The sequence below is a fragment of the Nothobranchius furzeri genome, chromosome 19 (assembly GCF_043380555.1).
Source record: "Nothobranchius furzeri strain GRZ-AD chromosome 19, NfurGRZ-RIMD1, whole genome shotgun sequence".
Lineage (NCBI taxonomy): Eukaryota > Metazoa > Chordata > Actinopteri > Cyprinodontiformes > Nothobranchiidae > Nothobranchius > Nothobranchius furzeri.
Genome location: NC_091759.1, coordinates 14,409,868 through 14,436,837, shown reverse-complemented (window position 1 = coordinate 14,436,837; position 26,970 = coordinate 14,409,868). Strand labels below are relative to the sequence as shown.

The 26,970-nt window shown below is 42.1% G+C and overlaps 1 protein-coding gene across 1 annotated transcript in view; it reads left to right on the top strand.

The window, feature by feature from the left end:
• Nucleotides 1–19,980, top strand: part of elp2 (elongator acetyltransferase complex subunit 2) — a 59,625-nt gene extending 39,645 nt beyond the window's left edge. The window contains exons 17-22 of the mRNA XM_015973308.2: nucleotides 7,096–7,168; nucleotides 7,341–7,533; nucleotides 16,735–16,856; nucleotides 16,961–17,091; nucleotides 18,889–19,002; nucleotides 19,308–19,980. Coding sequence (XP_015828794.1) covers nucleotides 7,096–7,168; nucleotides 7,341–7,533; nucleotides 16,735–16,856; nucleotides 16,961–17,091; nucleotides 18,889–19,002; nucleotides 19,308–19,506 — 832 coding nt within the window. The 3' untranslated portion in view covers nucleotides 19,507–19,980. The remainder of the gene's footprint in view (nucleotides 1–7,095; nucleotides 7,169–7,340; nucleotides 7,534–16,734; nucleotides 16,857–16,960; nucleotides 17,092–18,888; nucleotides 19,003–19,307) is intronic.
• The last annotated feature ends 6,990 nt before the right edge of the window (nucleotides 19,981–26,970 follow it).

Here is a 26,970-nt window from a genome sequence, read left to right as displayed (position 1 = left end):
TGTAATTAAACATAGGCTGTGAATTAATCAAAATTGATCACTATTTCCAAAAATGACTGAAAAAATAAGTTGTCACACACTCCATGGAAACTTTCAGAGAATCCACAAATAGTGGCTTTCAAATGGTTTTGTTACTTTCTGCAAGTTTAGAAAAGAAGCAGATGAGACAGCATGTCTGATAATTTAGTTTTTCATCTGATAATATTAGAACATGTCAGTAATGCCTGTGGGGCTTTTATAAACACTGAATAACTAACACTACTGGAGAGGGCATGAATTACACAGAGGCTTCTGGGGAGCCCAGTTAGTGGTGGTGGTGGTGGTGTGGGGGGGGGGGGGGGGGGGGGCATTTTGCCTTGGCCCCCAAAATGTCTTGAAACGGCCCTGGGTGTGTGACTGAGTGTTGAAGGTGACCTGAATAGTATCAAATTTATAAATATTACATGTGTGTAACTTATTGTTTTATAGGTAAAAACGTGTAGTGGACATAAATCTACCTACATTTTACTTTTCAACACTGTTTTGTTTTCTTGTTTTTATTTAACTATTTTCCTGTCCTGTCTGTCTCTCATCTTCCTGCATCTCCTCTTAATTCTCCAGAAAATCTGTTGCCTGGATTCTTACTTTTTCACCTCATCAGTAACTTCTGAGCAGATCAAAGGGATCTCCTGACCGCAAAGCGCAGAGCGCGTTTTCGATGCTGCGTGAGGTGACATCACCACAGCACAGGTGATGAGCTCCGCAGTAGCAGAGCGCTGCAGGCACAAATAAGACAGAATATAGAGAACATGTGCAGACATGAACGATCGTGTGCTAATTATAGTTTTTTGGTTGCGCCACTTTGAGAATGGACCGTGCGCTGGAAGCAGCAGCCTGGATCGCTGCGCAACAACGCGCTGTGCCGCTCTCTGCTCAAAAGAGTCCAAAAATGATATAATATAGAAAACTTTTTTCCGGTTCCCCTGGACGTGTAGGATATACAGCTCCCCCATAATTCGATCCCTGCTCCTGGATGAAAAGCCGGACATTTTCATCAATACAAGAACCCGCAGTCCGGACGCGCCGGACAGAGAGTGAAAAGTGGACACGTCCGGGTAAAATGGAACGTACGGTCACCATAGTCCTCATAAAGCGGGAAATTATACAGTATTTTGCTCGTGCCCTGGGCAATTGCCCAGTTAATCCGGCCTTGGGCGGAACCGGTTCGCAGCAGCGCGAGTCCCGCCGCTCATCTAATAAGCGTCGCGCTCACGACTTTAGACTCTTTTTTTTTAGGAGCTTAGGGCATGTCTAGCCTGTGTAATAATCCGGGACTTGGATGAATCACTTTTGAAAAGTTTTTAATTTACCCGGACACAGAGTTCTCTTCTTCCTCGCTGATGATCCCGACATACTTGCGTTTAAGACGCTGCATCATCCCGTGCCATGCTAGGTCTGACCTAAACGTTGCAGGTAACGAATGTCTTCGCCTGATTTAACTGAAAATGCTCCCAAACTTAAAAAGCTTTTACTTTTTTGACTCTCGCTGCTTCTGCCATGTTCCTCTTCCAAACACCTGCTGGCTCTCCCTCGCGATGATCTGCCGGCTCTCCCTCGCGCTGATCTGTCTGCGAGCAACGGCGGGCGGGAAGGGGGGACGCTTTTGGAAGAGTTGTGCGACACAACGAATCGATGACGCAATTTGTTGCCAACGCTTTTAGTAATCGATTTTCATCGAATTTATCGATTCGTTGTTGCAGCCCTATTCTCAATTCCTTAAATCTTATTTATCATTCCAGTTCCATTACAGCTGATGTTTACTGCACTAATCGTTGTGACTCACATAAAGAAGGTTGGGTGATTTCCTCGCCCTGTTATTGTTAATCAATGATTCCTTCACTGGAAAGCTGCCATCCTCCATCACTTGAAAGCAGCAATGCTCCTGACCAAAGCAGATTAAGATGAATTATTTTTCACATTCTCTCTGAGTTCAGATGGAGATAATGTGATGATTAGTTCGTTTTATGTTTTGATTAATGAGGTCAATGTTCTCTGAATAACAGCTGATCTTACAAAGGATGTGATTCTATTACAAACTATTAATCCCCAACACTGTCAGCAGAAACCTTGACCCTATCATACAGTGGTTTTCTTCACTTATTTTAGATAGAATGCATAGAAGATCAAAGGCCCACCAGAGATAATATTGCATGGTCATCAATCAGTTGACCCTTAAAGCATGTGGTGCAAATAACTCTGCTATGTATGTAGTTCAGATAAACCTGAAAATAGATCATCTTTTTTTAAACATTTATGTAAATTATGGCTTTCTGTTGGGTATTTTTAAATCCTAGAATGAACCACACATGAGAGAAGTCAGTAGGTTTTTTTATGCTGTGAAGAGGCAGCGAACTGGCCAAAAGCCTGCAAAGGTCCATGTCTGATTAACTCTGGCGTGTTCTCGCTCTCCAGCTGGATTTATTGAAATACAGGCACCCAAGGACAAAGAACAACCCACCACTGTCCACACTTAACCAATAACACTGTTGCTTCTATCTAAGGCGGGACCTTCTAAAAAGGAAGTCTCAAGTTACAGGGGTGACTGCTAGCTTTTCTGTTGCCAACCAGAGCATTCCAGAAAGGAAGTCTTAATTTATAATTGACAGCCAGAAACTCAGTAACCATGGATACCTGTGTAGGGTTTGGTAAATTGAGTGCTTTAAGAGCTCAATATATATTACCTCTACTTATGACCAATGAGCTGTGATACTCAATATAAATATAGAATATCAACCTGCTTGGTCTTTACTGTTTAATCATAAGATTCTAGGATTCTTTGTTTTATTAAGGGATTGTAAACACTTTTTTATGATTCAGAAAACAGTCAGGTTTATAAAAGTAAGAATTTATTTTTTAAACAATTAAAATATGACAGGTTAACTCATATTTACTGTGAATGGATGGATCTAGATGGAGCAGGTGTAGTGTATGGTGCCTATATGTGAATGCGGAGTTATCAGAACTTCCATATCTAGGAGAGCTGGGTTCTGGGTGTAAAGAATATGGTTTGCGTTAAGCTATGAAGTTGATTATTATCAAAAGGCATCAGACGCTATCTGTGTGCCTACTTCACCCATTCTCTGAGACCCTCTTTGTGGATCCGAAGGTCAGAGAGTTCGGATGACCTCTGGCACCGAGGGCTGTAGACGCCGTAGTACCGACTCGTCAGTCCAGAGATGTCTCGGGTCATGACAGATGGATGGAACCGCACGTTTGGGACTCTAAGGAGTCGGAACAATATCAGCTTGTTCTGCAGGAACCGTTTGCTGTATCAGCTTCGCAGGTGCAAAAAAGATGGGTTAGAGAGGTTTTGCTTCAGATGGCCGGTCTGAAGCTTTCTCAAGAACTGAGCTGAACTGCTGAGCTGAACTGAACTGCTGAATCACCAGAGTGATCCAGTTTTAATGTTCTCATGTTATGATTTGTGTAGCCAACCAGAGGTTGGCACGTTGAGGAATGGTTACCAAGACAACCTCAGAAACACGCCTTCATTGATACCGATGCTCTGATCTGGGGTAAAGGACTATCTATGTGTCACGCGTTTGACTTAACTTTACTTTGTGCTTGTGTGAGTGCAAATGGTGATGACCTTGTCAAATCAACATGCTGAAACATGTCCTTGTACAAAACTATTTTTTGGACACTTTACTTTTCTGTTTCTGGTGCTGTGAAGCTTGGAGGATTTTTACTGCTATTTTTTAGCCTTTTGCACTTTTTGAGCATTTGTTATGATGTGTAACCATGGCAACAAGCTGGTTTACAATCGGGAGCAGCTGATTAACATTGGAAAGGCTGAAATAATACCTCAACTGAAGCCACAAATCCCAAATGAGCTAAAACACAAGAAGCGTGGGTGCAGAGCGGGAGCAAAACGGAGACAGAGAAAGAGGAAATTCAAACCATCTCTTCCATCGATCATAATGGACAATGTGAGATCACTGGCCAACAAGATGGAGGAACTCCAAGCCCTTTCAATGACTCAGCCAGAGTTTCGGCAGTTTCGGAACCGCTGGAGGAGATAATGCAAAGAAGGATTCTCCAGAGAATCAAGAAAATGATGGACAACCCTGAGCATTCTCTTCACAAGACTGTCCGACAACGGAAGAGTGTCTTCAGTCAGAGGCTTCTTCAGTTTGGCTGCAACACTGACCGCTACTGGAGATCCTTCCTGCCAACAGCCATTGTAATATACAACAACTCTTTGATGACTTGATTATTATTATTATTATTCTGAGCTACTACAGCAATCAATTTCCCTCTGGGATTAATAAAGTATTTTTGAACTTGAATTTGAATCAATCATTGACACAACATAACATTAATTTCAAACTTCAGTCACTCAAGCACAGATTAATTAAAACATTTCATTATATTAAGGCAGGCCGATTTAAAGGGAAAACATGTAGTCTCGTTTCTCCATTTTGACCAGATGTTGAATGGTCAAACAGTACCTAAAACCTGACCATTGTTGGACATTACACCTGTTGCCAGACAGGCTATTTCACCAACCCCCACAGTAGGGACTGCTCAGTTAATCGAATTTTAATCACGATTACGATCTGAGTTTTGAACGATTATAAAAACAAAACAAGCCGATTATTTGCTCCTCCCACTTGCGCTGCCCCGAGTTGCAAATGAAGCGCTCCTCCCACAGTGTTGCCAACTTAGTGACTTTGACGCTATTTCTAACAGCTTTTCAGACCCCCTTCTTGACTTTTTAAATCTTAAAAGTACCTAGCGAACACCTCAGAAACATCTCTGGTAACCCTTAGCTACTTTCTGGATAACTGTCGTTGACATTTCCTGCAGGTTACCAAAACAGTCCGCCTGCGCTCCGGACCGTTCTTCAGGACATTAGGAAAGGGAATGATGTAGTGATGTGTCAGTCGCTAAAGAAACGGCTCTCGGAGCCGGCTCCCTGTTGGAGTAACCAGAGTGAGTGACACACACCGTACCTGCGGACTCCTGAGCCACTAAAAACGGCTAAATGTGTGCGTGCGGCGCGCTAAACACACGTGCAGCTTGCCCGATTGCTGTGAGACCGGGTTGGGGGGTGGGGGTGCAGCTGTGGTTGGGAAAATTATTACATTAACTGATGGACTTGTAAATAAATAGTTTATAAATAAGGTAGAAATAAGATTCTCACGCTGATAAATAATAACTAATCTCTCTGAGGACACGGTGCTAGTGCACGCTCCTACAGCACCTTGACACGACTCAATAAATGTTATGCAACATTTTGTGAACATCAATTTATTTGCATTTATTTGTTATAAATGCCACTGTATAATTCATGCTGTCAGTATTTGCAAGATATTGGTATTTGGGTCTGTACTGGTTAGACTTAAATCAGTTAAACCAAGGACTATAGCCCTTGGGTCATAAACTATGAGCTGGTTGTTGGTTATTGGTCTTTTTATACTGGGAATCAGTTATTTTAGTGATCATCTTGTTTCTTATTTATTTTTGTCCTGATTGTGCCCTGAGCAATTTTATGACTGAATGAAAACAAATAAAATCAACATAATTTGAAAAATTGTCCTAAATAATCGAGATCTCAATTTCAGTCACCATAATTGTGATCATTATTTTTGCCATAATCGAGCAGCCCTACCCCACAGCATACCAGACAAACATCAGGGCTTATCAGCCGCATTCCACAGTCAGAGAGAAGAGGAGAAAGCCCTGTGGCTTACTTCACAATCATAAAATTAACATATGATTACTTAAAAAGGAACATTTAAGACAGTAATACATTAAAATCTCCAACACTTTCTTTATTATCATTGCCTTTTTCTGGAACACTGGTTGTCAACATCCCCAAAAAGCAGCTTGATTTATGTGTAAGATGCAGGGGGAAGTGACTAATATGGACAAACAAGGACTCCATGCCAAGATCTTATCCAAAATTAAATGCCACAAGTTTATTATTTTTATATATTTTTTCCATTTCCATCGAATAGCTGGCGCCAATGAGTGGATCCTGTTGGTTGGTGGTTGTTTGGACAATGCAGAAGTCATCCTGACAACATGAATAGGAACCTTTTTAAAAGAAAATTTAACTAAATCAACTCTATAAATAAATAACTTTGGTGCCATTTTCTGTAATTTAAGTAATAAAACGTTTCCAGATGGAATTGTTTGTGTTTGCTTTTCCTGAAGGCCGTACTGTTTCTGTAAAATGATGGATTCCCAAACACTCTTCTGTGTCATTTTCCCACTTCTTCATCAGCCAATCGGAATCGAGCTTTCTACCATCCCATGAGCCTCCTCTCTGGGGTGAATATATTGCCTCCATTTGTTGTCAATGCTAAATTCATTTACCAGTCAATCTGCCATAAGCATGACGTATGACGCGGCCTTTCGTTTCAGTCTTGGACAATGTGTGTGTTGAAAGCGTTTTTCTGCTTCCACTTGGCTTCACCTCTTGTATCATTTAGAGCATAATAGATGCATTAAAATGAGTAAGTGACCAAATAAAATTCATGGCATAAATAATTCTCTTGCCAGTGGAGCCAAATTGCTACAATGTTTAAAAGCTTCCTGGTAACAGAGGTTTTATTTTCCAAAAGTTTAGTTAATGGAAGACTTTGGCTGCTGCATCATCGTTGTCCATCACCGTTTGCAGAACAAAAAAGACTGTCACAAACCGATTAGTCTTCCAAATGGTAATTAACTATGTTTGGAAAAATTTCAAATCAGTTGATCTCATAGTTAATCGTTGCTCGATGACCGTCATATCTAACTGACCGTATTCCAGTGCTTCTCAATTATTTTCTGTGAAGACAGTCCTAGGATGCAATTTACATTTTGCGCGCCCCTCCGTTAATCAAATTTGTCATATATTATCATTCATAATCACACTCTTGAGTTCTAACTGATTGGACGATAGCTTACACTTTGTACATTCTGACGTTTTATAGATTCGACAACATTAACCTAATCGACAACATTTTCTCCCCTCACCTGTTTGCTGTATAGATTGCATGGGTATCCTCATATCTTCTGGTGCTTTTCAAGATTAGTTTGTGAAAAATTCCCTTTCTTCCTCTCCAGGTATGGTCATGGCTTTGAAATGTTCTGCCTTGCGTCTGATAGCACCAGGACGTTGGTCGCATCGGCATGTAAGGTCAGTGGTACAAGAACCAATCTGCGTAATTAAAATTACACAAATTTCCTTTTAAATGTGGTTTTAAACAAAAGAAAAGGGGAAATTAAAATGCAGTACAGATGGCACACACAAGAAAGCAAAATGATAACATTTTAAGTGGTAATTATGACCATCTACGTTGTCATTGAAGGCGTCTAAGGCCGAGCATGCCGCAGTGCTGCTGTGGAGTACAACCACATGGCGTCAGCTGCAGAGGTTGCAGTATCACACGCTCACAGTCACTCAGATGGCCTTCTCACCTGACGCACAGCTCCTATTGGCTGTTTCTCGAGATCGCACCTGGTCATTATGGAGAAGGAACCCGCCAACATCAGAAAGTTCAGGTGAGAAAAGGTTACAACAAATTTTCTCAGAAAACGTCACACATGTTTAATGAATAAGAAAGAATAATGTGTTTAAATACAAATTTCAGGAAGTGCCGACAGTAATTTTGGTCATTCCACCTTGAGAATGGCGATTAGTACCGATCGGCCGACGTTAGGGCTGGGCAGTAAATCGAAAATGTATCGTAATTGAAAATTCTGACTCTTACCAAGATAATTTTTCCCATTCAATAAATTTCATATTCAGATAATGAAAAGATGTGTGTAGGTTGGCAACGTCCATGTCCCTTTAAGAAGCTGTACCACCTCGAGTCACGTAAAATTGTGACTCAACATAATACATGTGACAGACCCATCTAGTGGATAACTTTAGTTTCTGCGCATACGTTATCGAGGTGAAATCCTCAATATATCGTGATATTGATTTTAGGCCATATCGCCCAGCCCTAGCCGAAGTCAACCATACAGCTTAGCATTCTACATTTAAAACGTTATTCTCTGTCATGGGTACATCTTTGTTTTTTTTTTTGTTTTTTTTTTTTACCATAATTAGTTTGATTTAAAAGAAATATATTTACATTTTTGGTTTCAACTCCATCAAGGTCTCCACTCAGAACATCAGAACAGTTCTATCACCGTTTAGACGAGACGAACAACAAAAGGTGGCAACACTCAAACGCTGTGCAGCTCATAGATGTTAATTAAAAATCAGTTTGACTATTTTTCAACAAAAACACAACACTGGGGGATCTTTTGGCAGCCGATTGCTTTCTCAACACAAATTAATTAAAATGAGGAAAACCCTCAGAGCACACTTGTGCCAATTTGAATTCAGAGTCATGCTGGTTTATTGGATGGACTCCACATGTTCGTACTCTGAAGAAAATGACGCATTGATAGAAATGTGTCCAATAAGCAGCTCAGAAAGGAGTGGCTATTTATAAAAATGCATTTAAAGTTAAAGCATGCTGCTAATTAAAACTGGATTCCTGTAGAGATTCAGGAACGTGAACTCTGCAGAATCTCTGCTTCACAGTTCTAAGAAATAATTCAGTCAGATTAGGAATTCAATAGATACCAGGGTAACATTGTCCAAAGTTAGATTTTAATTTATTAAATCAAATTGCTCTTCAAACCATATCTGGTGACAGTTCTATTTGAAAATTTGAATTTACTTTCCAAAAGGTGCAAGAGTACAGTGGTGATAGAGTACCAGTGGTTTCTCAGCATTTAAGGAGACCCAATCTGTTAGTCAATACGCCAGAACTTAGTTTCACTTGTCAATACCTCTCAAGGTGACAAAACTTGTGATGTTTGGTATGATAACCCCTCCTGAGTGGCAGATGTATCATAGGTATCTGATCATGAAGATGGCATTTCAGACGCTGGTTCATTTCCTGGTTAGTTGTGAAAAGGCATCAATCAGTGCTGTTGATATAGGGGATGTTTTATGTAAATATGTAACCACTATAGAAGCTGCAGTGGCTCTTTAAACAATCGACACACATTCTTTACACAATTGTTGTCTACATGTAATACTATGTATTTGTATGTATTTGTATTTGTCTTGGAACAACAGAGATGGACTATGTTGTGAATTATTTAAGCATACTGAAAAGTTGTGAGGGGAAGTTATTTATGATAGGCTCTCTAGTGGTCAAATGTGATGAGGGAAGCATGGATCTAATAAGTTGTGTTACAACTTTTTCAAATTTGACCAACTTTAGTGTCTGTGTTTGTTAAAGTTTTATCAGTTTTGTTTGCTTACTCATTATTTTGTCTGCTTCTGTAAGCAGAGGTAACCTATGCACGTAAAACTACTACGATACGAGGCTGTAACGTCCAGAAATGGTCAGTTTACACCTACATATTGACCTACACAAGGTCTGGTCACTTACAGACCTAATTCCACTATCTGAGTGTTTTTTTTTTTTTTTTTTCACCGTGTCCTGTCTGGCTGTGAAGCAAGCAGAATTGATGTGTGAATGCTGGTAACAAGTCTTACAGATTTACTCTCAGGTGGAGCATCAAAGCGTTTGCTTTTAGTGTCACGCCTGATACTTAAAACTTTATTGTTACTGTTGTTGAATGCTTTGTAATTCCGACCAGACACGGAGACAGAGGTGAAAGAGAAAGGAAAAGAAAAGGTGGGGAGAGAGAGGGGGGGGGGGGGGGGGGGGGTTGGTCCACAAAAATAAACAATGAACAAGAGTCTGCTTCTAGACCTGCAGAAAAAAGCAAAAAAAAAAAAGCAAAAGGACAAAAAAAGGGACACAACTACAAGACAACAAGATCAAGCTATCACTGCGTCAACTTGATGAAGAAATATATAATCAACATTGCTTAACTGAAGAATCACGATAATAAATCACAGTGCATTAAGTGCCCACCGTAGTCTTAAGACATGTGTTGAACGTGCCCAAGTCCATACTTATGAGAGCACCATGTGAGCACCTGTGTGTGTACACGCGCTTGTTTATGTAAGGTTTCTCTATAGGAGCGTCCAACAGAGAGTGTGAGGGACCACAGATCCGCCCCCCAAAGATGTGTAGGAGACGGGGGGAGCTCCAAGTCCCAGAGATCCAGGCGCTGCCCCAGAACACAGGAACCCCAAGGAGACTGCAACCAGAAAGGCCCCGGCCCCCTCGAGAGGCGCAGAGGATCGCCCCGGGGGGCCACAACCAGCAGCCGGCAGAGTCCCGGGAGACATCGGCGGCAAGCCAACAGGCCCGCCCGCAGCCTCCCACCCCCTAGCCGGCCGAGCCCAGGACCCAGCGACCCGGGACCCAGGGGCGACCACCCCCGCCGGGGACCCAGCAGAGCCCAGGGACCCAGACCCCACCAGGCAGCCACCGGGATCTATCAGGCAGATGCCAAAATCTTAAACCCCCAGACCCGGTTGCCACGAACACTCAGGCAGACCATGGCACAACCCCTCACACCAGGTGTGGCAGGGGGAGGGGGGACGAAGATCTATATCATCAAAAGAAGTTCCAGGAGAGGGGAGGAGTCAAAGGCCCCACCTGAGTGGGGTTTCAATCCTGTCTTGTAAAGCCCAGAAGATTCTGCAGCCCTTGTTGACATTTCAGGGGGAACAAGATGTCAGCTTATGTTCCCAATAGTGGTGTGCATCTCTACCTGCCTCACGATTCGATCCGATTCCGATTATCTGCCTAACGATTCGATTTGAGTCTGAAATGCATCACGATTCTTCACACAAAAATGTTCATTACTTAATAAAAGCAGTAGAATAGTTTTCAATTTCTTTTTGATTTCGAAATCCCTGAAAAACAGAACATTCATCTATTCACTATAGTGAGCAATACTTTTTAAAGTGTGCTGCCTATAATGACTTAAATAATATAAGAAATAATGTTTTCGGTAGAGCAGCTTTAAGATAGAATAGTACTGAACTTAAAAAGAGTAAACAAATACTGTGTTAAGTGATTCTTTCACATCCAGGATCCCAAAACCGAAATTAGCCCAGACATCCGATTTAAATGTAACGGGTACATCTTTGATTACTGGTAATGTTGGCCCTGTATCCCTGTCCGCCTTTTCTGTTTTAAATTGGCGCTAGGGCAACGCAGTGCGCATGTCATTGCAACTCTGCCCCCAGAAGTAATTATAAAACCTCAAAACTTTATTGTCCTCGCATAGACATAGACCAGGGGTCGGCAACCTGTTCCCATCAATGAGCCATTATTACCCGTTTCCCACAGTAAACAAAACACCGCAGCAGCCACGGCGTTGTGGGCGGGGCCTACCCTCAGACAGCAGAGAGCTGCTTTAACCAATCACAACAGGTGACAGCAGCCGGTACCGGTCGCTCGTGTACGTCAAAGTTATCTTTCATAAGACGATAATCAATAAAACAATTTATATAAAGTGGATCCAGAAGCTGTAGCCCGTCTCTGCCGACAATATTTAGATATTTTTCACCCTGTTGGTGGTTTTACTGAGCAGGTGCCACTTTTGTCATACGTTTCTTTTTAAAACATGTTTAGACTGTTCAGAATACAAATTCAGGCTCTGTCACGTTTGATTGTTGTAATTAAACTTTGTAGGTGGGGAAGGTCAGAAAAGGATCCGATCATTTTGTTTTTCCCTCATTTACAGCGACGGAGATAACGGTGCAGTGCGCCTGGCTCTGGTGTTAATCAAGTTAAATTATATCTCTTTGCAACAATTTCACAAGAAAACAGAACAGTTAAAAGCAGGGCTTGTGTTGACAGGATAGTTCCCGTATTTCACCGTTTATTTTGACGGAGAAAGAATAGAAAGAATTACCCCGACGCATGCAGACGAACTGACACTTTAGTCATTTCGCACAGATGTAGCTAAATCACTCAAGAAAAGATTCCCATCTGAACATCTGAGATGGACACCGCTCAGCGCAGCTCACAGTCAGCGCGTACATAAGGTGCACAGCGAGCTGAAGATGTGGAGAGGGGCTTGGAGCACGTCGCAGAACCAGAGCGCATGCAGGAAGGTTCCTCAAACTGAAGCGAGTGTTTTCCAAACCCGGTCTCTCAGAGAGACTTGTCACTTAGAAAATGTTCCCTGATTATGAAACTTTGGCTGAATAGTGCTTGTTCCTGTCTCCAATGTGGCGACACATCCAGGAGCTGAGGAGAGTCCCAGAATCTCACGTCTTCAGCTCAGAAAGCGCCTATGATTACGCACAAGCATGACGTGTCAACCCGGTCTCACAGTAAGACCGGGTTGGACCTGTTCAGGTTTGCGCAGACAATCTTTACATTTAGAATTGGCATACAGATGTAAAATTAATGCAGTAAAATATAAAGCTTTTTATTTAAATATCCATTCATTATTTTACAAGCACAGAGAGCCGCATCAGATGGATGGAAGAGCCGCATGCGGCTCCAGAGGGTTGCCGACCCCCGACATAGACATAGTGAGAAAATCTCATTATGTCACGTTGCTGCATCGATGCGGAATCATGCACGGCTGAATCGCGATGCATCTTAGAATCGATCATTTTTCCCACCTCTAGTTCCCAAACAAAGCCTTCTTTTGATAAGACTGCAGGATTGCTCACTCTCATGAAAGAAGAACTTTTACAACTCATAAGTTAAATAATCATTAAATAATAATAAGGTTGAATGAACAAATGTTATATTAATACTAATATTAATGTTTGAATAATCTGTGCTTAAGTTACCGAAGTGAAATGAATATTATTATTACATTGAAAGATTAACGAGGATGAAATGAAATATATGACTCATATATTTAATCAGCACACTGACTGGACAAGAAACATCCACCATATCTCAATGACGCAAGTTAAAATTAACATCACTGCACATAGATATTTTCTTATCCACAAAATCAGCATCTTCACATCTGAGGGAGGTGTGTATCTGAGTTTGTTGGCAATACTCCTTTACAGGGCAAGTTCTGATTTATCAGTAAACCAAGATATGGCCATTATTTAAAACAGCATCACTCCCTGAGTGATTAAGTTGAGCCTATCTCTGACTGGCCATCGGAGAGAAACTCTGCTCCCATCGCATCTTTGATAAGCTGTCAAAACCTGTTGCACGCTACAGCTGACCGCAAATGGTTCCTTCAGAATAAAGCTGAACCAACTTCGACTCCTTAAGAGTTATTCTTAAGACGCAAATAACAACTGTCGTGACCTGGAGACATCTCATGACTGGTCTAGTCGGCACTGCGATTTCTTCTACGAACTTCGGTACCTCTGGGGTCCCCGGACCTCAACACATGCCGGATCTTCCACGGGGGTCTCCGATCAGGGTACATAGACTCAACAGATTGCATCTAATGTGTTTTTGATAAGAACCAACTTTGTTAGTTTAATGCAGACCAAATTCACTCCCACTCAGAACTCAGTTTCTTCAGGTACGAGGGTTCTGATGACATCACATTCACACATCATCACACCTCACATTCTATCCACTTAAATTCATTCATCACATAAAGTGTCCTAGTTGTCATGTTTTAATTGTTTAGAAAATAAATTTCTTACTCTTTATAAACTTGACTCTCTTCTTGAATTAATATGAAGCGTCTTGCAATCCCTGAATAAACAAAGAATTCTAAAATCTTCTGGTTAAACATTCAATGAAAAATCAGACTGGATTTCCATATTTATATGGAAATTCACATCTTATTGATCAGTCAAAGTGAAGGGTAGTATACCAAGCCTAAAAGCACCCAAATAAATACATTTGTTACTTCTTACAAGGCTTTAACAAGTTCAAACTTCCATCTGTACCAAAATGAGACAACTTCCTTTGGAAACCTTTCACAATAAGCGCCATGGGGTAGGGCTAGGCTAACCCTAACCTTCTCATTTGTAGCTTAACAAAATAACGTTCTGTCTCTTCTTTCCACACAAGAAAAACTCCAAAATTTGCTTCATGCTTGGTGCATCATGTTTTTGCCCTGCAGACAAGAATCAGCCCTTTGTTCATTTATTATACAGCAGGTGAGTGGTCTTGATGTTCAATGGCAGAGACTTAAAGATTGTTAGCTGATAAACGTTTAATACTTAAAATAGGGTCTAGAACGTTAAAATTTGCCTTCTACTTCTATTCCCTGCATTTGCTGCCAATAGAAAATAAACTGGGAAATGGTTGAGCCAGAAAAAGACACACAGACCTACGTCACACTGTAAAGTTAGCATTCATGAACTCGCCAACCATGGGTCGTGACGGGATTAGCTGTTGTTGATTTAGCTCCCAGGAGAGAGCAGAGCATGTCTCGCTAGTACATGCTAACCATTAGCATTAATGTAGTGGTTCAATAGTTACATCTTACGTAGGAAACCATCAAAGGTGAGATTCCATAGAAAATATGGAATTAATTTGATGTATATTTGAATACTACCTTTAAACAGAAGATCGGAACTTTTTATTGCAGGGATTAGGTAACACTTCGTAATAACCCAGAGTCAAAAAGAGAGGGGGACAAGTTTAAAAGTTTAAGAAGATTTATTTCTAAACAATTTAAAATAAAGCTAACTAACTAAACACTCTATGTGATGAATGGATCTAAGTGTGAATGAGGCAAAATGGAGGGTGTAATGTGGAATGAGAAGCATTAGTTCTGTGTGGGAGCAAATGTTTTTGCTCTAACTACAGTCGAAGTTTCAAAAACCACATTCAGACGCTATCTTGCCGCGCTACATACCCTTGCGGAGACCTCCGTGGTAGATCCAGAATGCCAGGTCGTCGGACCCCCCTTTGGTACCGGAGCCGGTGAAACAGCGTACGGTATGACAGACTAGTCTTGGGATTGCCTCCAGGTAAGCGGCAGTTGTTTGACAGCGTCAGCGGGACCCTGAAGGTTCAGTGAGTTCAGCTTTTACTCTGAAGGAGCGTTGCTTCAGGTGTAGCTTGCAACAGGTTTTATAATCCAGCTGGTCAAGGTTCTTTGTGGTTAAAAAGTTACGAGTGGCCGGCTCGCAACTCCAGAACGTTTGAACTGAGTTAAGGGTGACGTGGGAATTTGTTTTATAATTCAGATGTTTTGTATTTATGGTCGAATCAGAATGTGACATCAAATAATAAACACCGCACAGATTATGCCACGCGTCAGAAAGGAAAGCTCTGATTGGAGAGAAAAAGGAATGCGTCATGTGATCTTAAAATTACGTGTGATCAGTCTAGTGTGTAGTTTATAGTTATATTACTTATTAAAATACTATCATTGGATTATAATATCAAGTAATTAATATTCTCATTTCACAGACTGATTTAACATTGAGCTTTACATGATTATTTGGACTAACAAAGTTATTTAATTATTATTTAATAGAGAAAATAGTTCTTAGCCTTCTTTCGTCTCTTGAGCTGTAGGGGGAGGCAAATAGCTAGTTAAGACAGTTTAGATGCAGAGGCATCAAAGGCCTTGAGCAATATCTCACGGAGATAAGTTCTTCATGAGGAGAGAGGACCTTTAGGTGGAAAACAGTCCCTTCATGACGCTACATTAGCAACCCCTCAACATGGCAGAACTTCTTCAGGCTTGTGTTATTTGTGGAGATAAAACATCCACCTTGCGGAGGGAATGGAGGCAGTGGAAGAGTCATGTTGCTTTTAGCCAATCAGACGCTAAACGTTAGCATATGTGAGACTCCAAATCCTGCCATTTTCTGCTCCCCTCTCCTCCGGCTAACTTTACTTCCTACAACAGGACCACCAGAGCCAGAGTCCAGTTGCCTTTTTGCTTCTACTCTGAGGATTCCCATGTCCTGGACACAGAATGATCTACCTGTCTTACCTTTTTCTGTTCACCTGCAGCAGCAGCCTGGAGGAGGGGGTGTGATGATGAGGGAGTTTTATTTATTGATTTATTCCACCAAAGGGAAGGGAGGGGAAGGTCGGGACTCCCGTCCGCTTTGGTTGGCTGCTAAATCACTCAAGGTGATTGTGAGAAATGCAAACAGTCTGGGCGGCTAGACGGGAGGGAGGTTTAACAAAGTCGGTGCACATCAAACAAACCGACTCACTCTGTTTACACATCTTCCGCCTGCCTGTTTTGTCTCAGCCCGTCTGCCTTCCCCAGCCGTGCTCTGCCCTCCCAGGTGGTTCACGTCATTTATACCTGCGCCCCCCCCCCCCCCCCTACATTTGTTATTTGCTTATCTATTTACTTTGTCTGCTGATCTTGTTTTCATGTCAGTGTGAGTGGACTAAACCACCATCATGCCCTTCAGAGTCCTGCTAATGGACGAAGGTGCAACATGTTTGTCCCGAACTGTAAACCACCCAATGTGTGTGTGTGTGTGATTGAGAGTGTGTGTCATTGTGGAGCCTGAGTACTGCAGCCCTACAGACAGGCAGCTGCCAGCAGCATACAAACAAGCTCTCCAGGGAAAACCAATCTGGGCTCTGAAAGGACGTAGGCCGGGGAAATGAACAGCAGCAGGTCATAAACCGAATCAGAAATAGAGGGCTTGAACGAGGTTCTCTGTCTTGTTGGGTTGTGTATTTGTTGCCCAGGAGAGGCGTTATGTGGCCGCAGAGTGGCGAGGCAAAGATCCAGACGTGCTGATGACACACATCAATAATCAGAGTTTAGCTCATCTTCTGCTGAGAAGGGAGATGAATGGAATGTGCCGTTTGGCTTTGGCTTCTGTTGCTCTGGTGTTGTGCTTGAATAAAATATTTTTGACATCCTTTTTTGTTCCTGGTTGTTTCCCTCCAGAGCCCCGGTTCTCCTTGCAGGCGCACACCGGGAAGGACACGGCCGTGCACAGTCGCATCATCTGGTCGTGCGATTGGAGCCCCGACAGCAAATACTTTGTGACGTCCAGTCGGGACAAGAAGGTCGTTGCAAATGTCTAAAATCTCCTAAATACGTTTCTTTGGAGGTATTAAAGTGAGGAAAGCATCTGTACTTCTAGTAAAGTCACGTATTTCTGATTTTGAAGGTGATAGTTTGGGGTCCATGGAGACCAGAGAGCTCTGGGGGGTCAGAGATCAAACCGTGCTCTTCGGTTTTGGACGTGGGGGATTCTGCCACAGCCGTAGCGTTCTGCCCCGTACTCTGCTCTGATGACAGGTACTCGCTCACATTTACACCTGTGTTGATGCTCACTAACGTGTTTTATCTGACGAGTTCCCCTTTTTGTTTATTTTCTGTAAGCTGTCTGGTACATCTGAGAATATCAGTTTGTTTTACACCTCTTGAGTTAATGGTGTGTTGCAACACACGGGACCAAACTCCTTTCTTCTTAAACAGGTGCTGACTAGACTGGGACGCGATAAGTTGACTTCAAATCACGTGTGAATGTGTTGATCCAGAACAACAACTGAATAAGCGTTCAGCTTTACAACCCAAGTTTTATATAAAGGATTTAATTAGAACTACAGTAAATTAGCACATTTTAACACGTTCACAGCTCCTGATCAAATAAAAGAGAAACGGTAAGAACACCCTTTAGGAGAACCGATGCACTGATTCTTACATTTCAGCAGGAAACATCTGGAGCTTCTGATTGAGTAGATTCAGCAGCTTTGGAAATCAAAAATAAGATTTTTTTGTTACTTGTTGTTTTTCATCATTGACTTTTTCTATTGAACATTCAACGATCATGCAGCTAAAGATAAAAATGAAGACAAACGGCAACATTTATAGAATCTTATTGTTTTATGTTGTAAACGTTTTACTGATCTGTCTAGATACTTAATAAAGATGTCTGATTAAACTGAATGTTAATCTGAATTACGATCTGGGTTTTTAACCATCATTAAAACAAAACTGATCTGAGTTTTGCTCCTCCTTCATGGCTTACTCTCACGCCGCTCCGAGTTACAAATCAAGCTCACCTCCCATAGCATCACCAACATAGTGGCTTTGTCACCATTTCTAACGGACTCTTTTTTTTTCTTTCTAAAAGCACCTAGCAAGCGACCTAGCGACATTTCTGACGACCCTTAGCTACTTTCTGTAGAACTTTGACATCAATATTCTTTGTAGACGAGCGTAATCCTAACCCATCAACCGACCAACCATAAACCTTTCTCTGTTGAACTCACTCACTCACTCACTCACTCACTCACTCACTCACTCACTCACAAAACCAGCAACCACAACAATGCCTAAAGCCACTGGTAATGTTAGGTGTTATCAACGTTAAGACGGCAGCTGTGGCTACATCGTAGCACATCCCCACCAGTGTGTGAATGGGTGAATGGCTGATTGTGTTGTAAAGCGCCTTGGGGGGTTCCAAGACTCTAGAAGGTGCTATATCAAATGCAGGCCATTTACCATTGAAAGACCGTCTTCAATAATCGAGATGCTAATTTCAATCTAAATAATCAACATCATGGTTTTTACTGTAATCCAGCAGCTTTAGTGCTTAATGTAGCAGCGTTGGTTAGCCATGCTCCGCGCTAAATAATGGTGTTAATCTGTGAAAGTAGTATTTAGAGCTTTGGCCTTGGTTAAAACAAACAGTTTAAAATTTTACTCTCACTAACCAGTTGCCTCCTGTTAACTGAACCCTATGAAGTGATTATACAGATGTTTGAAACAGCTGCTTCACACTTTAAACCCTCTTTGCTGAAAATCTAAATTCACACAAATTTTACACTCTGCCTACTTTTCTGGGACAGAAAACAAAAATAAAAAGGCAAATAGGGATTATTTTTAGAAATATGTTCCAAGCAAAGCACGACACAGCAGCTTCTAGGTGTGATGTCGGTCTCGTTTTATTAGTCACGACATTTATAACGCTATTAAATCTAGTTATGCTAAGAATGGTCTAAAACTGACCAAACGTGACTAGAAGTTTCTTTTAAGCCTCTGGAAAAGTCTGCTACAGTTATTATTTGGGTCTTCTGGTCCTCTCCACAGCCACCTGCTGGCCGTTGGCCTGGACTGTGGGCGGATCTTGCTGTTCAGGTGGACCCCTGGGCAGGACGTTGCTGCAGGAGGTGACTGGGTCCGCTCTGGTGAAACGGACAGCTCGTATCTTTTCAACACATCACCTGAAAGTTTAACGTCCTCCAGTGATGCTGTATGTAATGTTTAACTTATCACCCTAACAGTGGTGCTGCTGCAGCAGGTAAGACCAAAAAATCAACTAGTAGTTTTGGTTTGCAGTCTGGAAATTCAAACTAAAAATAAAGAATCCTAGAGGGATTTTAGGTTAGAAGCTTCCAGACTTTTCCCGACTTTTCGCCTGATGTCTGCCGTGTATTTTGCCTCTGTTTCCTTGAGAGTGTGGATCTGCTGTAGCTGTTTGTTTTCCTTGATCCTGAATCCTCTCACAGACAGAGCCACACGTTGGCCGTCAAGCGTCTCCGCTGGAGGCCCAGAGCTGGCCGGGCAGGCGTAGGGAACAACGAGGTGGACGGACAGACCGGCATCGAGAGAAAACTCAAAGAGGAGAGCTCCTGGGTCCAGCTAGCCAGTGCCAGCGCTGACCACTCTGTCAAAATCTTCAGCCTCAACAAACACCACCTACAGTGACACCATCATGTCCACATTGGGACTGTGTGCTGCCACAGAGGCCACAGCTGCTCTCCTCTCGTGAGCTGTTCAGTCTCTGTGACGGCCAGTCTGGTTACGGGTCAGTCAAAGGACAACAGCCGCAGCGCTAAAGCCCCGCAGTGTGTCTGCACACGGCTGAGCAGATCTGATGGGTGGGAGCAGGATGGTAAAAACACCACGACCTCCGGCTGGGACTCTGCTCGGACACTTCAAAGTGTTTTAGATTCAGAGAAGAACACCGTGTTGGAAATCCACACCGACTGCACTCGTGCTGGTTGTTGAAAACATTTGTGACTGAGTTCTAAAGCAAATCACAGAAGTCACCCGTTCCCTGTCTGGTGTCATTAACCACACAAATGGATTCATTGTCACAATATTTTTTTTTAATTTTTTTTTTATTTAAATTGAATGAAAAACATCACAAATAAAAGATGAAATAATTTCCCCAGAGAATGTTGGTTTTGCTTAATTCAGTTAGCTTCATATCCCAATGAGTAGAAAGCTATGAGCTAGCTATTTTATGACAGCACGCTAACGCAGTCATAAAATAGCTAAAGGTTTTTTCCAACATTTTATGAAAATGTAAACTTATCTGTGTTTAGAATAAATAATGTGCCAGTGTTGCTAATTTTATCCGATTTTAAGTGATATAGTCTCAAAAAAGTCAATATCCCTTTATTCGTACACGTTAAGAAGTGCTAGTATCTGTTGATGTTTAGGAGAGATTTAAAAATATGTTATCTGTAATATTTGTGTTTAGAAGTCTTTGAGGTAATTTTGCAGTTTTAAAGGTACGATACAGTGAAATAATCACAAAACATATATTTTCATCCGCTTGTTCGGGGTCGGATCACAGGGCAGCCTAAGCATAAGCCTTTTTTAGATGCAGGTAAATCAGCGTAATACTGCCATCACGGTGTCGTATGAAAGATGCATTTGTGTCGCCATGCATGGTGGTAAAACTGTTGCAACGCTGCACTTGTGAATGCACATTACACCTTGTGCAACATAGGATGGTGTCATGATCACATGAGGAGTTACTGCCGAGCTTCAGCCACAGTATGAAAAATGAAAGTAAAAACTGGCAGAAAGTTTCTCTTTTTCAACAGACACAGCTGAGATGATAAACTGGAGCGATGCAGAGCTCCGGGAGCTTCTCCATTAGAGCCGGAGCTCAGATCAGTTGACAGTTCACGAGGAACTGTAAGTGACAGACACCTTCAGGAGTGGCTTGTCAAAAAATACCTAATGCGGTGTGGCTTCGATCGTAATAAAAAGCAGGTTTCGTCCAAGATAAACGAAAGTCCGCGGAGACCGCCCCCATACCCCTTTTATGCCGCCATCACATCATTTTTTGTAAAAAGCACACAATTGCGCCACATTACCGCCACAATCTGACTACTTACAAATGACTTAAGCTGGAGATGAAGCCAACAGGAGCACATCATCTGCAGAGACCTGATCCTCAGGCCACCAGAAGGGATCTCTTCAACACCTTGGCTGCTCCTAGAAATCCTGTCCATAAAAAAACTACTGAATTGGTGATAAACGGCAGCCTTGGTGGAGTCCAACTTATCGCCGACAATGCAGACCAAGCTCTGGCACCGGTCATAGAGGGACCCTAAAAGCCCGTATCAGAGGGCCTGGTACCTCATACCCTTGATGCACCCCCCACAGGGACCCCCAAAGCCTGAAACTAGACTAAAACCATTATTTGACCTTTGGTGAGTGAACTCTATTTTTGTTGTTGGAGAATAAAACTTCCAGGCATAAAAGGTTGAAAAATAAACATTTTCAACAGTCAACTTCAGAAGCCAGAGTGACATTTTGATTTTCTTAAATAAAAAAGTTATTCAATCCATTTTTTTATAATTATATTCAAACAGCTTTGAACTGGGGAGCCTACAGATAACAGCCCGTTCAGATGCATTAGTGGAAGGTTGTCTGGTGTCTTTTAGAGATCCTTTATGGAAATCGTTCACGATTCTCAAGGACGATCCATGTCAAAGATTTACAGCAAGCTGCAGCCAGGTGCGCCGTCGTTTCATGTCAGCCATAAATAAATTTGCAGTTACCACAGGCTATAACTCAAACCTAATCACATGAAGAATCATCCGCGACCACACGTGCATCCACAGAAAATGTCCATCTTTCATAGAGCAATGAGGTGTAGGAACAAAAGTGCCATAAATCAAGGAATTTCTCCGCTTTTCCACAATTTAATTATGGGATCATCATCTGAATGACTGATGTTCTTGATTTCCATCATGATGTGAGGAGCTCGTTGCTCTGCCTAATCCCAGCGGTCCTCCCTAATGTGCCCTTGACCCTTACCGCTGATGGGGTTGGATTACTTTAACGTGGTGAGAAGGAGGGTCTGTAAGTCACAACGAGAAATCTTTAAAAGCTGCAGCTTGATGAGGAAATTGGTGACCAGTGGGTAGAGGAACTAAACCACTGGGAAGCTCTGCTGAGACCTGCTTTAGAAAGGGAGAAAATTATGGAATATTTGGCATGATTACGTTGTTATTCCCATGGCCATGGGTCGTACTTCTCACAGGTGTGCAGTCAGATTCTAACCTCAAAGTGATCTTTGTTTTATTCTCTAACAATCTAGATCAAACTAATGATGTTTGATGCTTTGGTTAGTTTAACAAAGACAAGGAAGGATGTTTTAGAGAGGAAGTAGGTTGGGTTTTATTGAAGGTGTGGAGTATCACTTTGCTTTAAATACCAGTTTTACTTCAGTTGTACTTAATAAATGTATGAAAGCACCAAAGCACACATCTTCGTTGGTAATCAGATGTCTGATCAAATGTTTTTATGTTACATCGGAGTTATTTCTCTTTCCACTTTAACTCATTCACTGCCATTGACGACTAAAGTCTTCATTTGAATTTTTTTACTGTTTGAGCATCGGAACGAGCCCCCGCGCTGAGAGAACAAACATCTCAGCCCTGAAGCCGATCTTCATCCGCATACGTCACAGATCACATGATCAGGAAGCAACACATCCATGTGTTTGGAGATCGTTTTGGGCCGTTCCTGTAAAAAAAGTGAGGCGCGAACCGGAAAAGCGTCTGCCGATCACAATTCGACAACGGATTATGAAAGAACGGATAACGCTCGATACACGCGGCTTCTTCCTGATGTAAGAGGTGAGTCTCCTCTTTGTTTTGGTTGTTTTGGCATCAACATCATGCTAGCGCGCAACGTTCTGTGACTCTTAAAAAAACAGTAAAAACGATGAGAAACGCTGGCAGCGAAGGGCTTTAGTGATCAGGAAACGGCTGGCAGTGAATGAGTTAATGCACTTTTTTAAAAAAAAAGGCACACTAGAAAGGCGTGCCTGTCTTGATCCAGTATGTGCTAAATGACCCTTTACATGGTGAATGAATGTCACTCAGACCCCCATCATACTCCCAGAATTTCGCACTTGCAACTTCAGAGTGCCGGTCCGGTCACTGTTGGACTTGGTAAAAGTGGAGCGGACATGCCTGGTGCTGGAGTCTGCTCCTAGCAGGTTTCCTGCATGTTTTAGATCATGAACATCTGATTTGTTACACTTAGTGAACTGCTCCTGTAGAAACTAATGAAGGCTGAGGAGGTACAAAATGCAAGCCACACCTGCACGTTTGCACTGCATGGTCATTCCTTTTGGACCCAATCCCTGGATGCAATTCTTTTTTCAGATTAATTTTAAGACATGTTCATTTTAGCTGACTTTGGACCCATCACAATGGCGATAGTAGGGGTGGGGCTCCCCTGCTTAAATCTGACTGGCCCCTTGAAGTGCCCTTGTCCTGTCACTCATCTGTCCTTTGCACGACGATCAGATAAAAGGTTGATGCAATCCAATTTCAAACACTGGAGGCACTAATGTGCCAAATAGGAATTTCCAGCATGAAATCTTGAGTAAGGATGTTGGACTAACGCTGTTGCCCCCTGGTGACCCCATTCTCGGAAAAATCCTAGCTCCGCCTGTGGCTCATCAACACTCATATCTTCTAATCCACACGTCAACTTCTTGAAGTGCCACAACCAATTAAACTGATGTAACATTTTCTTGTTTGAGGTCAACAAACTAGCTGATCAGATAACCCTAAACCTTTAGCCCTTATGCATTTCCCTATTTGAATGTAATCAATAAGTGTTTCAAACGAGATGTTGCATCATATTTGTGTATGCAGAAACCAAATTGTGTTTCAGTGTGTCCTCTGTCTCAGTATCCAAACCAACATGATGAAAACATGTTCATGCGTTTAAACTGAATGCAGCTCAGACGCTAGCCTCCATCAGATCTTGCAGGAGTGAAAGAAGATCCACGGAGCCTTCCCTTCACCTGACTCCCAAGTCAACTTCATCAACCTGCATCGCATTCGAACAGCGAGTTCCCACTGAGACAACAGAGAGAAGGTCATGCAGCTTTTACACACACTGCAGTGTCTCTTGTTTGGTTTGAATTTGGGAGCGGCAGCAGGATTTAAAATGCAGAGCCAACTTTACGTTCCGCTGACACGTGTCAACAAACGGTACGGTCAGCTGGCTGGTCATGTCTTGTGAAAGATCAGAAATGGAAACATAAGATTTGTGTTCATCCATATGGATGATGAGCTCCTGGAGGCAGTTAGCTTTGGCGCTGAGACGTGAAGAAGCGGGAGAAATCTCACTCCTACTTCATTCAAACATGCATTCCTCATGCCTACATCTGTAAGACAACACTGTTCAAAGGAAACTTCCCCAGATGTTTGTGATGTTGCACAAAACTCAACTAAAGGCAATGAAAAAAGTCAATACAGAAACTCAGTCTTAAGAAATAAGCTGTTTCTTAGCTTTTTGTCTCAAAGAGGCAGGGCTGTTGCTAGCTATTTTGGTGCCCTAAGCACAAAGGCTTCGTGGTGCCCCCCCCCCCCACACACACACACACATACAGAAAAAAAACACAATAACACAGTATATGCAAGCGCTTCACCTTAAATTTTCTTTAATTCTCTTGTATGCACAAACTGCTTATTATTTTCCAAAAAGTAGGATTGATATTTAGTGTGTGTGTGTGTGTGTGTGTGTGTGTGTGTGTGGTGGGTGGGGGTGGGGGTGGGGGGGTCATTTTGCCTTGGCCCCCAAAATGCCTTGAAACGGCCCTGGGTGTGTGACTGAGTGTTGAAGGTGATCTGAACTGTATCAGATGTATAAATATTACATGTGTGTAACTTATTGTTTTATACAGGTAAAAACGTGTAGTGGAGATAAATCTACCTACATTTTACTTTTGAACACTTTGTTTTGTTTTCTTGTTTTTATTAAACTATTTCCTGTCCTGTCTGTCTCTCATCTTCCTGCATCTCCTCTAAACTCTCCAGAAAAACTGCTGCCTGGATTCTTAGTTTTTCACCTCATCAGTTACTTCTGAGCAGATCAAAGGGATCTCCTGACCGCAAAGCGGAGTGCACGATTTGATGCTGCGTCAGTGATGTGAAATCACCGCAGTGCAGGTGATGAGCTCCGCAGTAGCAGAGCGCTTCAGGCACAAATAAGACAGAAAGTAGAGAACATGTGCGGACATGAACGATCGTGTGTTAATTATAGTTTTTTGGTTGCGCCACTTTGAGAATGGTCCGTGCGCTGGAAGCAGCAGCCTGAATCGCTGTGCAACAACGAAGCGCTGTGTCGCTCTCTGTGCTCTCTGCTCAAAAGAGTCCATAAATGATGTCATATAGGTAGAAAACTTTTTTCCGGCTTCCCTGGATGTGTAGGATATCCAGCTCCCCCATAATTCGATCCCTGCTCCTGGATGAACAGCTGGACATTTTCATCAATACAAGAACCCCCCCGGACGCCCGGACAGAGAGTGAAAGTGGACACGGTACATCTCCTTTCCTTTTTGTACTGTTTTCTCTCTGTAAACATGCTGTTAACTTGCTTTGCACATCTTCTAATTGAAATCTGTCTTTATCATATATATATTATTTTTCATAAGCTTGCGTTTGGTGCCCCTCCGCCGGCGTGGTGCCCTACGCGCTTTGCGTGGTGTGCGTGTGCGGAGCGCCGGCGCTGCAAAGAGGGATGCTTGTTCATGGGCTAGAGACCAACATTAAGTCCAGTGGTTTTGCATCTGCTGTTGTGAACGCTTGCTATAGGAAGTAGAGTTAACTAGCTTTTACATAGGAGTGTTCAGTGTAACAATACATCCATCCAAAATGCAAAAATCAACACAATAACTATTTATCAAACACACCTATTTTGAAAGTTTTCCACCACTTCCAGTTCATCACCAAGCATGTTAAACAAGGAAGCTAGCACCGTCATGCCAAGCGGTGAAAAAACAGGCATCCAAGTCGATCTAGCATGATCTAAACCTGGGAGCCTTAATCCTAGGTTACATGGACGAAAGACAACCGAACTCTGAAAGGAAGTTTGTTCCACTCGGGTACAGTAGGTGGCGACGTGCACATTTTCTTTTTTGCGTTCTTCTGCTTAGCTTGTATCAACACAAGTAAACAAATGCTGGTACCTACTGTTCTGTGTGATGGTGTGAAACGTGCTACTTTTTTTTTGCAATTAGAAGACTGCTTCCGCGCTCTCGTCACTTCCAGAAGTTACCGGCATCCGCTCGACTGAGCCGTTTCCATGCTGGTGAGGTCTGGTTCCTACTGCATTATCTCGGTGCTTCAGCACAGTTAGAACCACTTCAACTTCACCTAGACCAACACATTTACCTACATTAAAAAGAGACAGAGTTTATTTAGGACAATAGTTTGTTTTTCTCGTGCACTTGTAAACGCACTGATGATGAAATCGTCTCTCTTCTAGTAAGTGATTGTGCTCAGTCATTTGTAATTTAGTTTCATATCAAACGATGGATCCTAAATCGAATCAAATCGAAATGTGACTGAATTTCAGATATTGGCAAACATCCAATCATGTTCTTCTATGATGATTTATCATGTTGAGATCAAACAAGTAATTTACACCCCCCCTGTTGGATAACAACAACATTCAGGTGCATCATTTATGACTATGTATACGTCCGCTTTTGGAACTTGTCTCCTAACTTATTGTTCATTCAGTCAAATTAAAAGGAGGGAAAACTAGGATTTTGGCCAAATTCCAAACAATTGAATTCCAGAAACAAAAAGTGACTCTTCAGAAGATTTAATAAAGGCTTTATCCTCATTATGACTGGGCAATATAAATATAATGTTTTCATTTGTAGCACTAGATGTTGCTTCATGACAAAACAGGAAATTACAACGTTTTGTTTTTATGTAGCATTGCACTGATGTTAAAAAGGTGGAATGGTGTCAGGGTTAGGCTTTCAGGCTACAGAAAGAATCAAACACGTGTTGGATTTTGATATAGATGATCTATGATGGCCATAGAACGTTATTGTTGTGCAAATAACATGCATGTAGTAGAACTAATATGGGAGCTGTGGAGAAATGA